Source organism: Xiphophorus couchianus, chromosome 8 (genome assembly GCF_001444195.1).
Source record: "Xiphophorus couchianus chromosome 8, X_couchianus-1.0, whole genome shotgun sequence".
Classification (NCBI taxonomy): domain Eukaryota; kingdom Metazoa; phylum Chordata; class Actinopteri; order Cyprinodontiformes; family Poeciliidae; genus Xiphophorus; species Xiphophorus couchianus.
In genome coordinates, this window is record NC_040235.1 from 20,591,067 (window position 1) to 20,605,819 (window position 14,753).

Here is a 14,753-nt window from a genome sequence, read left to right on the forward strand (position 1 = left end):
TTTTTTTGCCTTTACTTTTTTTGTCCCTTTTTTTTACGACACAAAAGATACGATACAACAGACCTGGTCTGTGGGAGGACGAAAATTCCTGCTCTGAAAGACAGAGCTCTCATAATACATATAATCTGGAGGACACATAAAGCTCGCCTGCAAAGAGCAGGGGTGTGTCTTAACCCTTTCAACCTCTTCTGTTATTTTTAAAAAAGGTAAATTCAACTATAGAACACAATACAAGACATTCATTTACCCCTTTTTGTGTTTATTCTTTTTGTGTAGAACAGATTAAGACGCTGACAGCGCCTCTGTGTTCACTGGTAGCTCTTGAACCAACAAAAACGGAGGTTGTTATTGAATAGATATCCTGTTGTTGAGGGACAAAGGAAAAGGCTAATTTCAGCAAGGAAACACGACAGGCAATAAAGTGGTTAGAAATATTTCTTTGATTGCTTTATTGATGTGGACTTTCGTGAATATTTAGCACCACCTTGTGGTCATGTTGTGAATCTACAGATTTGCCCGATGGAGAAGTAAATATGGCTCTCCACTTCTTATCTGCAAGCCTGATGCGCAAAGATGTGTACGAAAGGAAAAGTTGTTAGAGACTTGATGATGAGTATTTTGCTGCACTTCTCTTGTGATTTTAGAATATTATTTTTATATTTTCCCCCCCACATTTATTTTAGTACACCGTGTTCCAAATTATTATGCAAATTGGATTAAAGCGCTATGAAGATTAAATGTTTTGTTATGCTATTAAATTTATAGATGGTGTCAGGGCTCTTTGAATCACTATAATTAATTTCAGAGAGCCGGGTTGATTGGTTTGTCTGGTGAGTTCAATTAAAGGAAATCTACTTAAGAAGGATGTTTCACATTATTAAGCAGGCCACAGGTTTCAAGCAATATGGGAAAGAGAAAGAACCTCTCTCTCTCTCTCTCTCTCTCTGTCTCTCTCTCTCTCTCTCTATATATATATATATATTTATATATGTTTTTTTAAGATATTATTTTTGCACTTGGGGAAGAAAAATAATTTTGATAATCTTTACTGACCTAAAACAGAAAAAGTTAATGATCACCAAAATGTTAAAAGAAAAAAACAGTTTTTTTGGACAGTCTATGCACACATCTGCCCTATGATATAGGAGCAATAAAAGTTGATCTCAAAACCAAATCCAGTGAGTCATGCGATTGAAATTCCATAAATATTTATTACATATTAATGAACATAATCAACTACTTTCACAGCAGTGGTCTACAGCACTTGTTAAAAATAACAGTTTAAATAATAATAATAATAATAATAATAATAATAATAATAATAATAATAATAATATAGTTAAGTTTCATTTGAGGCCACATTTGATGCACAAACATTTACAAGTATTACTTGGCATTAAAAACGATGGCGATACAATATTTTAAGACACTTGGTGTAATTTTTTTTGTACATTTTCTTTCGTTTTGATATTACAGAGAAGTTCAGCGACAATCTAAACAGGAAATATAGATTTTATTACAAAAAGAAAAACAAAAAACAGTGAAAAAGCAGAGGGGAAGAGTAACTTGAGCATAGTGAGATGAAACAGGACTCACACGAGATAGTGAAGCAGTGTTTCCCTTAATCACCTTTAATTCAGAGATTTAAAAAAATAAAGTAGTAGTTCCCCCCCTCCCCCTCCTTTTAAGTTTGGTAACCATTTTGGAGGAATTCATGCTGTGGCAGGCAGAGAAACAGATGAAAAGCTTGAGGGGAAATGGAGTGAGGATAAGGGTTCATGCAACATGTCACAGCTGTTTTCTTGTGAAATGTATAATAATATCTGTAGACACACTCTCTTACTTGCCTTACAGCTCCTAGTGTGAATCTCTTCTACGCTTTCTATTTTGGTCCTACTCTGCTGCTCCTCACATCTTCGAAGCTGCGTGTATTTTAAGGAGTCAGACACAAGCTGATTTTTATAATGTCGATTAGTTCGCATACAACCTCGTCTTCCACTACGGCAAAACCGACGGGAAACGTTTTACCCCACTGCAGAGGTAAACGGAAAAGATAGTTTCCACCTGGTCCTGCCAGTTGCAAAACGGATGAAATCCAGGCAGAAGCTGAGAAGATCTTGTCTTTCAATAAAAGCTTCCGAATTATAGCTTGTTAGTCTATTTTGTTGTTAAAAAAAAAAATAAAATAAAAAGTGAGGTCGAAAAGGAAATTGGAGAAAGCTTATTTGAGCTATTTGTTGGTGCTTGACAAGTGTCACAATGAGATGTTTGCATATCGCAGCTCTAAGGTTTATGGATAGGATAAAGCAAATTAGCAGATTAATTGTATTTTTAACAAAAGATGTGCAACAATGCCGCAGACGTATAGTTGTGTGTTAATACACATTATCTGTCTGACCTTGAGTTTTTCCTCATTTCCTTCATATTGGGTTGTAAGGTTCCCATACTAATGATCCAAGAGGTCTATATGATAACAGGGACACAGAGTCTTTCTTCGGTGTACATCACCAGATGGATTAAATGAGAGTCTGATCAAGAATGTCTGTCTTTGGCTGCTGTGAGGCCTTTTCGCAGATGTTTTCAGGCACTTATGTTGCTCTAGATGGTCATTTGGACACAAAGAGCGGCCAAGACGTAGCTTGGAAAGCGAATGTCAAAAGAGCCGGTTGAGTTGAATTTAATATGAAATGAATGCAGCTTAAATCTTACACCATCTAAAGTTGTCACATTACAACCACAAACTTCAAAACATTTTGAAAGAGTTTTACTGATAGACCATCACAAGGCATCATTTAATTGTAAAAAGTAAAAAAAGAAAGGAAATGATAGAAAATGTGCTCAGGTCATGGGAATGGCTATGTGAGGTGGAAAACTTATCTCTGTGCATTTCCCTGAAGACAACATTACCATATTAAAATATGGCGGTGGCAGCATCATACTGTTGAAATGCATTTCTTTAGCAGGAACTGGGAAGCCGAGTTGATAAGAAGACAAATGAAGCTAAACAGCGAGAGACTAGAGTGGAGCTTCATCGTCTAGCAGGAAAATAACCTTAAATGTACAGCTAGAGCAAGCTTCAACAGTTCAGATCAAGATATGTTCATTTGTTAGAATGGCCTAGTCAAAGTTAAAACCGAAATGCAACTGAAAATCCGTGACAAGAATTGCTGACTGAGTTTGAACTATTTTCCTAAATCACTAGAGAAAAATATGAGTCTTGAGATTCATCTGGTAGCGACTCAGAGCAGATGCTTGTTCTGGAGAAGAAATTGCTGCAGAGTCAGTGACTTGATGCAATCAGCTGAGTTACATTAGAAAACCTTTTACTAAATGGGATATTAAACTAAACTTTGCTGTAATTTTTATTACTAGGACAGACTTTGAATGCATTTGAATTTGAATTTATGTGTGTGATCGAGGTGCTTTCAGACATTTGTTGTCATCCGGCGTAATATAAATGAACCGAACTGATAGACACACGTTCCAACAGAAAACACATGAACACATATCCGATTTTCATTTGCTCACCATTTTGATCGCTACGCATAACTTTCTTTGCATTTCCTAACAATAGGCTATTTTGTGTTGGTTTATTACTTAAAAATCCCAATAAAATAAATTGAATTTTGTGATTCTAACTTTTAAAAAGTCCAATGGGTTGGAATACTTTTGCAAGGTGCTGTGAATCCGTCCTGAAGGTGGGAATTCAAGAAGCACAGGTGGGAGTTGGGAAGAAGGGACAAATTTGAGGGTGAATGTACTTCGCAAATGTTACTCATTTAGGGTTATTTAATGTTTTATATTAGGTGGACTATTTCTATAAGTTCAAATGAAAACAAGTAGAGAAAGCGTGCATATTGGGCCTTTTTTCTGAAGAGTCCAGAAAAGGGCCTCAATGAGGTCTCATTATCCTTGTTATCCTTCAACAAGGATAATGTGTTACAGAGAGAAACATATATATGGTTTTCACTTAAAATTGGTAAAAAAAAAAAAAAGTCTTGCCTTATAATTTAAACCTACTTGAATTATTTCATTTCCTTCTAAAGCTTTACTCAAATTTCAACCAACCATGCAGCACACAGCAGATATGTCTCATTTCTGTTTGTGTACTTCTTCAGCACCAGACGTCAGCCATGCTGGCCTTAGTGTCGGGGTTTCTTCAGCAGCAAACAAACTCGTGTGATGTGGACTACAGTCATGGCTGTCAGACGCCACGATGCCCTGGCTGTTGTGAGTGGATCAGTGATGGATGCTGGGAAATGGCACTTAAGGGAGATTTTTACCTCCTGCCCTGTCAACCTGTCTAGTGGTGAGTGAGGATCGGTGTAGAGCAAAAAAACCAAAAACAAACAAACAAAAAAAAAACATAATATCTCTGAAGGCTGGAGCAAAATAATTTTATATATATATATCTATATATCTATAAATATGTATAAACAGATCAGACAGGTGTGCCTGGCACTGTATGCAGTTCGGTGTATAAACAGATGTACACATACAGAGCGGTATCATACAACATTTGCAAGCAGATCTGAAATAATATACAACACGGAGTCGGCGGCTTTGGAAGTTAACCGTGTTCAGATGCACAGATGTTTGCAGATCTACGTTCAGTTTGCCCTTCTCTCAAAGCGACTGTAGATGCTGAAACACACCCGGGCATCTTGCAGAACCTCAAAGCCTTTTTTTTGTTGTTGTTGTTGGTGGTGGTGGGAGAGGGGGGGGGGGGGGGGGGGGGGGGCAGGGCCACACAAAAACCCGACGAAGTGACGCACGGTAAACATGAGTGGAGACATGTTTTCGTCACTCCCACCAACACCCTGATGGATGGGGAGACCCAGGATATTAGAAGGCAGGGATGTATTTCAAGAAACCATTTTAAAAGGCAAACCCCCCCCCAAAAAAACAAAAGTGAAAAAACCAAAATGACAGTGACAGCACAAAGGTATGCGAGGAGAGAAGTGCACAACAGGATTGTCTTCACTTTAGGTCCAGGACATCGTCTTCGAAGGACGTGGAGAGGGCAAACGCGCTGGCAAGAGGCGGACTGCCCTCCTGCAGCACCACCATCTCCGGATCGGCCTCCAAGGCGGACGAGCAGCACAGCTGGACGTCCAGCTCCGCGTCCACCGACTCTGAGGCTAACCTGCTGAGCATAGAGCTGTCAAACTTTACCGAGAAAAAGAAAATAAACTATTACAAGTCTCTCTCTAGTGTTGCAATCCTTACCTGTCGCTGTTTGTTGACGTCATCGCTCTAGCTTTGGGATCCTCATCAGTGTTCTTTTTGCTCATCTTTCTCTGTTTGACTGATCCGCTGTCCGACTTCCCACTCGGCTCCTCGGTCAGGCCTGGATTGATGTAAAGTAACAGAAAGTTGGTTACTTTCTGATAGGCTGAGAAAGGAAGTCAGTGCGGAGCAACAGGACTTGCATCGGTATTCACACACCTTGAGCTTTTTCTCACTGTGTTACGTTTAGTGCTGTAAATCGATCAAATTAATCACACTCTAGAACTGAGTCATGATTAGTCACCTGCTTAATTTTGTAAGCTTGAAATGGAAAAAATTAATGTTTAAAAGTAAAAAAAACGCCTAAGAAAATGTTTTATTGTCTCAAACTAATATTTTCCAGGTTTTCAAATTCAGGAAAATTTAAAAGCATCGTACTGCATTGTTGATCACAGTACAAGTCTGGTCAATGCGCATATTACTCACAAAATAGGTAATGTGATTAATTTGCATTATGTAGTACTAATGTTTTAAACGTTTTAGATCAATTGCATGCGTTATACCTCCTAGTAAATTACAACCACAAACTTTTATATGTTTTGCTGAAATTTTATGTGACTAGATCAACATAAAGTAGTGCATAGTTGTGAAGTTAATTTAAAAAATAAATCTGAAAATTGTAGCGTACAATTCTATCGCTTCACTTTGAGAACTCCAAATAAAACCTCAAGCATTTCATGGAGTTGTGTTCAGTCCATCATCTGAAGGCGGAAAGGCATGTCGCCAATCAGAGAAGCAGCTAAATGCTCTGAGATCCATAAATCAAATGTTAAAATCTGTTGAAAGGACAACTATTAGCCGTACAGTCTACAAATCTAGCCTTTATAGAAGGGCAACACACAGAAAATCACTGTTAGAAGAGAGGAATCCGTGGAAAGACTCAAAAAACCTCAAATCAAATTCTTTAAATTTGGTGTTTGTGGTAAAATGTAAAAAAACAAAAAAAAAAAGTTCAAGGGTGTGAAGCTTTTGTAATGCTCTGTAATCATTCGTCAGAGTACCCAGCAGCTCCTTCCGGGTGCGGCTGGCTATCTCTTTGATCTCCATGCGGGACAGGGACAGCGAGTGTGTGGCGGAGATAAGCGGAGTGGGCGCCATCATGGCGGGGGCGGGCGCGGTCATCACTTTGTTGACCAGGGGGGACTTCAGGGGCCTTTCGATGCTGCGGCCCACCAGGTTACACAGAGGAATCTTGAAGATTTGCTTACATGTTGCTTCACCTGGTAGGAGAAATCCCATGAGGGGGTAAAAAAAACAAAAAAAAATGAAGCAAAACGATGAAGAAACAGGAAATTAAAGAATATGCAATCACACAATTAAAGAAAACGTTTTAAAAAATGATCAGAGGCAGGAGCAGAATGCCCGATAAATTACACAAAGAGAAAAGTGGACAGTTTATAAAAAAACAAAAAAACACATAAAACTCCTGAAATGAGGAATTTCATTGTTGGGCTTGTAGCTTTGCAGCGTCTACTGAAAGCATATTCAGACAGCTTTGAAAAATTTGCCTTAACTTTATGTTGTTTCTTTTTTGTTTTGTTTTTAATTTGTTAGAATTTCTTTGTCTGCATGCAGAATAAGAGTTTTATCACCCTGAAGCTGTCATAAGTAGAAAAACAAGGAAAACACAGCCATGGAAACTGATCACTGATCAATCATAACCACAGCAATATTGACGAATAAAACAAGAAATACATAAATATATGGAAACAAAGACGGTTGTAGAAGTGAGGAGTCAGAGACAGCACAAAGGCGGTCGGTATATTTTTATGGATATATTTTCTTTACCTCTATATAGATTTTGCTGGTTGAGTCAGAAGTTTACATACACTCACCATAGGTATGAAGATAATTTAAATCTTTGTTATTTTTGTGACGCTTTGTGCAAAGTGGTTGGAATAATTAATCAAATTCATCTCAAACTCAAACTATTTCAGTAGATAAAATGAGTCCAAACACTGATCAAAACTGGTTTCAGAATAAATTATTCATCATGTACATTGTCTCTGACCTCAATCCTGTTATGAATTGGTGAACTAATCTGTCTGCGGCAGGAAGTTAAACATTTAAAAGAACTACTTCAACATTTCTGCCAAGAAATCTGTTTGCTCTGGGAAAAGTTGAAAATGAACAACAAATTTTTGCTAATTATGAGTGTATGTGAACTTCTGATCAGGACCAAAATATGTAAATTAACCTTTACTGTCTTCCTTTATAAACCTAAGCTCTCTTCCTCAGACACGCTGATGATCTAATAAATCTACATGAAGCAACTGAGATGATTAATAGGCCTGTTTACTGAAGCAGCATGCAGTCTGGAAATTAACCTTCCTAATGTAATATAACAGAATCTATTTATGGCACACAATCTAATATTCAAAACCTAACGTTCAAAACCTAAAGTCCCTTTGGTGATTATTAAATGTTGTCGTTTTTTCTTTTTTCAATTTGCACGAGCTCGCCACATAGCTGCAGCGTGCAAAGCTCCACTGTGCCAGCAGGGGGCAATGTTGGACTTCAGCAGCCTCTCGCTGCTCTAATGGGGCAGGTTCGTGTGAATGAATAGAAGTGATGGCTTTCATCTGAAATGTAAGTCTGTGAGTGGAGTAAAGGGAAGATCACTACTCATTTCCGACAGGTACATTGTGTTAGTGCTATTACAGATCGTTGAGCTGTCACACAGGAAGAAAAAAAAAAAGAAGCATACAGTTACTTGGAATACATAATCAGAGAGATCAATATATTCCACATGCATTAGTTTCTGGACCAGGGGGAGCCCTGCTCTCCATCACACTGGCAAATGATTGGCACTTGAATGCCGGGGATGTTCTGGGTGCTAATTGAGAGTCCAATTGTCCTGAGCTGCTCGGCTGCAGGTCCTCGGAGTGTGTGTGTTCGAGCCAGTGGAGGTCGAGGGCGGCCAGCGACCGCCCCTGTAGCAGCACCTCGCTCTCATTACTGATGCGATTACATCAAATGAAAACCTCCCCACGGAGCAGACGCGGCGAGCGCGCAGGCGGTTAGAGCCTGAGATTTTTGTCAGCAAGCCCCCCTTCTTTCTTTCTTTCTTTTTTTATTTTCATCCCCCATCATCAGACTGTGGCACCGCTGTTTGGACTCCCACTTTGGATCGAAGAGCGGGCTGACAAAAGTCTCCATGGCGACAGTGCAATCTGTAAATCATGCTGCGACAAACGTGTCTTCTCCTTCCCTCTCTGCCTCGTTCGCCCTCCCTCTCCTCCTGGCATACCTTTCCTGCGTCTCCACCTCTTTTCTCTCCCCGCAATTATAAAGCCCTCCTTCTCGACTGACGTTACCGCCTCTGCTTCACTCCTCTCTCTGCGCTCTATTCCTTCTTTTGCCCTCTCGCTCCCCTCTCAAGCTAATGCTTTAATTAGTTGAGACAGAAAGAGAGGGTGGGAGGACGGGGGAAGACATAACGTTCACTTAACATTCAACCAACGTCCAAGTCAACATGCCGCCTTGGAGCAGACAGGGTGATACACTCTGGGAAAGTGTGTGTGTGTGTTAGTGGGGCAGCTTTATGAGGGCTTTTTTTTATGAGCTGAGGATGAGAATCCTGCAGTACCTTCAGCGTCCTTAGACATGTACAGGGAAAGCTTGGTACCATAGGGGATCCGTATTGAATCTGAACCAGGAATGAAGAAGAGGGTTACACAAACTGTACACACACAGTAACACAGATTAGGTGCAGAAACACACACACACATACACACACCCACACGCCCGCACAGTCTCAGTTGTCTGGGTGGTGCAGAACGACACACACAACTAGAAACAACACGGCAGAAAATCAAAATCCCTCAGAGAGAACTGATTACCTGCAGCGGTCTAAGAGCATAAATCCTGCCCTCGGCTAATTGCAGCAGCAACAGCCAAACCTTTCTTCCTGTTAGCCTTAATGGGACCTGTAAATAACTGCTCCCCTCAGTACGGATGAGGCTTAATGGCGCGGGCAACTCATTTAATAACCGTGTTTCTCTGTCTTTGTCCTCAGTCAAAGTCACCAACATCAACAGATGTAAAATCAAATGAACAAGGAGCGGACCTCCTCCTCAATCCATCAGCTCAGGATGGCTGACAGAACTGAGAGGAAAGGGAGACTGGATGAGGAAATATGGACACCATTAGGGGTTAAAAGTGGGTTACAATGATCCCAATAATCCCTGAAATCAATGCTGTTGATAGTGGGGGGGAGGATGGAGGTATAAAGTCTGATATATCCATCTGTCCGTCCAGATTATTTTCTAATCTAACCCTGATTTAAGCTTCTCGCCAAACCTGTCTGCTATGTTTGGTCTTTGACAAACTACTGAAACCTCCACAGAACAGCTGGGTTTAAACTCAAACTAAATTACACACAACTGAACTCCAATTATTGATTAGATGATCTAAGCACTTTGAAATGCCTTGCTGCTGAAATGTGCTATACAAATAAAATTTGATTGATTGATTGATTGATAAGAAGGCCATTGGTTGGATTTTATTTAGGGATGAAAGGGTCAAAATACATTCTGTATGAACATTACGGTTCATACAGAATGTAAAAAAACAAACAAAAAAAACCTTTGAAAACCTTTCTTGTCCCTATGCAATTATTCATTTCTACCAGAAGTAAGCAAAAACGCACAAATATTACGAGTTGTTGACAAAATGTGAAAAGAAATTCAAGGGGTATGAAAATTATTAGCTGCATTTTCAGATTTTAAGTGCGAGTAGCAATGACACGACTGGCTCGGTTCGCAACACACTTCGCGCAACGGTGCTGCCGACGAACAGAAGAAAGAAACTTGAAACCGTAGCAACATATTCGCCCGGCACCTCCGCCTGTAGCGAGCATGGGGCAGTAGATTATGAAAGTTGTCTGTCCTGAACAGTCAGAAGAAAAGGATCTCAGTCAAAGCCAGAGAAAACCTGCACAGGACTAAATTGTGCATAACTAACTAACACTGTGGAGTCACAGAGTCGTCCTGCAGAGTTCACTTTATGCAAACTGAAGCCTGTGAGGGCACCCAAAGTCACATAGCTCTGGAGTCATCTGAACACCTTCCAGACAACAACTCTCCCCCCTTCTCGCCCCGGAGTTTTTTATGTGCAGGGCTTTACCATCTCCGAGCGGTGAAGGAAATACGGGCATCTCGTAGCCTGTGGGCGTCTGGGGGGAGCTCTGAGAGCTGGTGTCTCTGGAACTGCAGTTGGAGGCTGAGCTCACCGGCGCCGACGAGACAAAATAGATGTCCGACTGTGGGCGGAATAAAACACAGAAGCACGCAGAGTAAAGTGGAAGCGAGGTACAGCAGAGCGATGACAGAGATGAAACAAAGGGAGGCAAGAAAAAAAAAGGAATCAGAAAAGAGACGGAGATTTGTGTTTGATGCCAGGTGCACTCATTTTTCTTTTTCTTCTTTTTTTTTTTAGATTAGTTCTCTGTAAAATTTATGACGAAGCTCATCTGGGTTTGATTGAAGTAACAGAGCTGAAAGACTGACACCAAGCGACTGCAAACATTCAAATGCTTGATTAAATTAGAATGGATTTAGATTTGCAGCAAGTTCGCAGATTATAAGTGTTTAGTTTTTAAAATGATTGAATGTACAAGTATCAAGAATGTAACAAGTACCAGTAGAATAATTTGTTATTCTACTGGTGCATCTTCATAAATTAGAATACCCTGAGAAAAGTTGATTCACTTCAGTACTTTGACTCAAAAAGTGAAACTTGATTCATTACACAAAGAGGAGTTATATTTCCAGCACTTTTTTTTCTGCTCGTTTTGACGATCATGGCTTACATGTATCCAAAAAGCAGCATTTATTTTTCGAGAAATTGGAAGCATTACATGTAGATACTTAGACTGGCTTAAAACAAGACCTATAGCCTGGGTTTGGTTGCTCCTGAATCTGTGAGTCTCCCACACACTTTTGGAAAGGCTTTGATTCATAATCCCCACAAGGCTGTGTTTATATATATCTGCTTATACATATTTGTCTGCCACACCTTTTTCCTTCCAATTAACTTTCCACTAATGCGTGCATACAACACTCCGTGAACACCCAGCTTCTCTAATTTCTTAATTTGTTCTTTAATTTCCCCTTGGGGATCTCTATTCTATTCTATTCTATAACATTTTGTGGCTTACCCTCCTTAATGAGGGAGTGTATGTCTGCTGGAACTACTATTAGTCTTGTTATGTGCAGGTCAGACACACCTACGTTTTAAGATCTCCGTATTAAACTTTGCTTTTATTGGCCTAATTTTAGGTCTACACCAACTGTATGTCATCAAAACTTTAGTAAATTAATTCCATGTTTTGATTCATGTTATGGACATAAATTTGCTTTTGATAATATTCAAATGGATTGAGATGGACCTGAATGTTCTAGGTGGATATCTCTACATCGCTTCACATTGTGCAGTATTTAGCTTTGTGGTTCAAATACAGCCCAGTTATATTATTTTAAGTATGTAATATTTCTGTTGAGATCTTTGATGTGTTTTATTCAGCAGCTTTGCAAAGCTTATGTTTGCACCTATCTACATAAAAGCCGCTGCACTTCAGCTAACGCGTGTGTCATATGAGCAGCCCATTTTGGTTCACTATTATCTTTCATGTCGTCTGTGCTGAGATTTCTACATGTTTATATCTAGCTAGATTCATTTTTATATCTTCTTTTATGATTGAGTGAAGTCGTTGTCATGCATGCAGTTTCAAAAAACATCTGCTGGAGATTTTTAAATGTCTACGAGCCAAGATATTGGTTTGGATTAGAAAAAAAATAAGACGGAGCCAACAGTCTAAAGGTGCAAGACGTTTTTTGGCTCTGGGCAACAAGCATGCGCCGGCTCCAAGAAAGCCCTGCCCTGGTCGCGTAATTGCATCTAATCATACTGACCCTCGAGGCAGCCAGCTGCAGCTCCGGGACCACTGCTGTGTAAACAAGGTTTCCATTGACCACCAGTCGGATCTCAATGGAATCCGTTGTGAAGGCGAGGATGTAAGGAAAAGCGCAAACTGCAAACACAAAATAAGCACATAAAAAAAAAAAAAAAATCACCATATCAGATCTTTTTAAAACATTTTTAATTTTGTTTGCTTTTTTTATATGCTTTGATTAATAGCTTGGCAGAATTTCGTTTACGACACAGAGTCATTCAGGGGTAGTGGATTCAGGAAGCATCAGCCTCTCAACAGCATCTCCAAACAAAAACATGCACATAATCTAATGTCAGCAGGATGCTTCTGGTCACACATGGTGTTTCCATGGTGACCGCAATGGGCAGGGTGGGGAGCTACCTACCGATAGCGTTGGGCATCTGGTTCCAGCTGAAGTGGAAATCAGAAGTGTTGGACTGGATCATTGGTGTGGAGCCGTTAAAGGGGCAAACTTTCTTATAGTAACAAATATCTGGAGGAAGAAACAAGTGCAAATTTACATAAAATAAAAGGGGTTCACTTCCTTTTTTTGCTAGCTTTTTTGTACTCAGAACTACAGAAAGCAAGAGTGATATTAATCAATAAGGTCGAAGCTGCTTTTTTGCAAGGTAGATATGAAAAGCAGTTTGAGTTATTGAAAAAATGTAGCTAAGTAGAGAGAAAAAAGTAAAAAAATACATAATGTCATGATATTTCTATTTATCCCCTTTTTGATTTGATACCCCTAAATAGCATCCACTATGACAAAATATCCTCATAAGCCACCTGATAAGTAAACGGAGTACAACTAAAACATCCACTTTGAAACACGGTGGTGGCGGCAGCATGTTGTGGGGATGCTTTTCCGATAAGATAAAATACAAATGAAATACATTTAATTTTGTGGTTTTAATGTGACAAACAGGGTTTAGAGCAAAGGTGGATGTTCCCTTTTCTAAGTGCAGGAGAAAAAACAAAAAAATCAAAAACATGGTCCAGCTTTGACCTGAATCAAAGAGCATCTAAAATGTGAAAAGTCAAAGGGAGACTCACAGTTGTAACACAAGAGAAGGCCCGCCTCGCCGTCTTCATACACATCAATGGCTGCTACAAAGTTTACCTGCAGGCAAAGGCAAGTCACTTTACAGAAATCACTCGAACATCTGGAAAAAGTACAAAAGGCTAAATGTGACAGAAGGTCTTTTGGAGAATAATGTCAGGTCACACTAACTCAAGGGAATGTAAAAGATCTGCAGCGTATTCCCTTCACATGGCGATTTCTGCTGTCATATCTGAGTCTGTTGCTTTTTTAGCTTGTTATAAATGACCACTCATTGGTGATCTTTTTCAAAAATGAGACTTCAGCGACATTGTGCACCAAGTTCCTCACCCTGTTGGCGTCGACGTGATGAAGTCGATAGGCATCCCCAGTGCTCTCATTGATCAGGTCGAACTGGTGTTTGTAGGCCACGCATATCATGTTGTCGTTCTCCCCGGTCGGACCGTCTACCAGCGCCATCACCACAGGCGGGTCACACAGACAGATTTCCTGTGGGTGGGGTTCGTTAACGTCATCGCTTGATCATATTTCCATGGAAAAACCCTCGAAGGTGTAAAAGCCTTTTATTTTTTTGGAACGTGTCATTCAATATACAGACTATAACAAGCAGTACCTGTGATATGAAGCCTTTCTTTTTTTTTTTAAAAGTTAGGTACCATGGTTATAAAACACAGTGGGAAGTTGAAATACACTAATCACTGATTTGAATGCTGTACTGATTTGGGATTTTTAAATTATGCTTTTGACCTTTTAAAGGCAAAAAAAAATAAGACAACCTAATGCTTCAATAAATTTTAAATTTAACGCAGCTTTACTTTAATCCACACAGAGTAAAATATACATACTCAGATATATACTGCACTCACTCTAATATTTACAGCAGGTTACAGAAAAACCTCACACTTTTTTCAGTCATGACATGAATATTTTAGCATAATTGGGGTGCATCTTTAAAAATTCATTCAAATGCAAGTAGTAAGGCTTAATTAAAGTTGGCTCGTTTAACTAAATGTCATTAGATGGTTATGTATGCTTATTTGTGTGTAATTTTGATCGAGTGTAGCAAAAAAGAAAAACCTGCATCTAATTCAAACTTAAGAATGAAATTCTTGTTTTTAAGCTTCGTAGAAGTTGGATGTTGTATAATGATAACACATTGGAAAAAGGCAAAAATGAAGCATTGTAAATTAGTGACATTCATGCTGTAACTTCAGAACAAAAATTTACACAAAAGAAGAAAAATTTAGTTATCAAGTATTAATATTAGGTATATAAGTATTGCAAGTGTCCTTTTCTGATTTATAAAACAATCAGAAAACTGTTTCTGATTGTTTTATAACAAACAAAACAAACATTTATTTGTTTTGGAGAAATTAGATCTAAACATCAACATATTTGAAAAAATAAGTTGACACAAAGAAGACATGGCAAGTCCCACTATATGTTTGCTCTATTTTGTGCAAAAATAAA

At 39.2% G+C, this 14,753-nt stretch overlaps 1 protein-coding gene across 7 annotated transcripts in view; it reads right to left on the minus strand.

The window, feature by feature from the left end:
• Positions 1–4,721: 4,721 nt before the first annotated feature.
• Positions 4,722–14,753, minus strand: part of garnl3 (GTPase activating Rap/RanGAP domain like 3) — a 78,438-nt gene continuing 68,406 nt past the window's right edge. For 2 of the 7 annotated variants that reach the window (XM_028024771.1, XM_028024769.1), the window contains exons 23-31: positions 13,614–13,772; positions 13,277–13,343; positions 12,609–12,716; positions 12,204–12,322; positions 10,417–10,552; positions 8,879–8,938; positions 6,291–6,509; positions 5,230–5,350; positions 4,722–5,149 (exon numbers count right to left, since the gene is read on the minus strand). In XM_028024771.1, coding sequence (XP_027880572.1) covers positions 4,981–5,149; positions 5,230–5,350; positions 6,291–6,509; positions 8,879–8,938; positions 10,417–10,552; positions 12,204–12,322; positions 12,609–12,716; positions 13,277–13,343; positions 13,614–13,772 — 1,158 coding nt within the window. In that variant the 3' untranslated portion in view covers positions 4,722–4,980. The remainder of the gene's footprint in view (positions 5,150–5,229; positions 5,351–6,290; positions 6,510–8,878; positions 8,939–10,416; positions 10,553–12,203; positions 12,323–12,608; positions 12,717–13,276; positions 13,344–13,613; positions 13,773–14,753) is intronic. The other 5 variants (XM_028024772.1, XM_028024774.1, XM_028024775.1 and 2 more) reach the window with 3 other exon arrangements.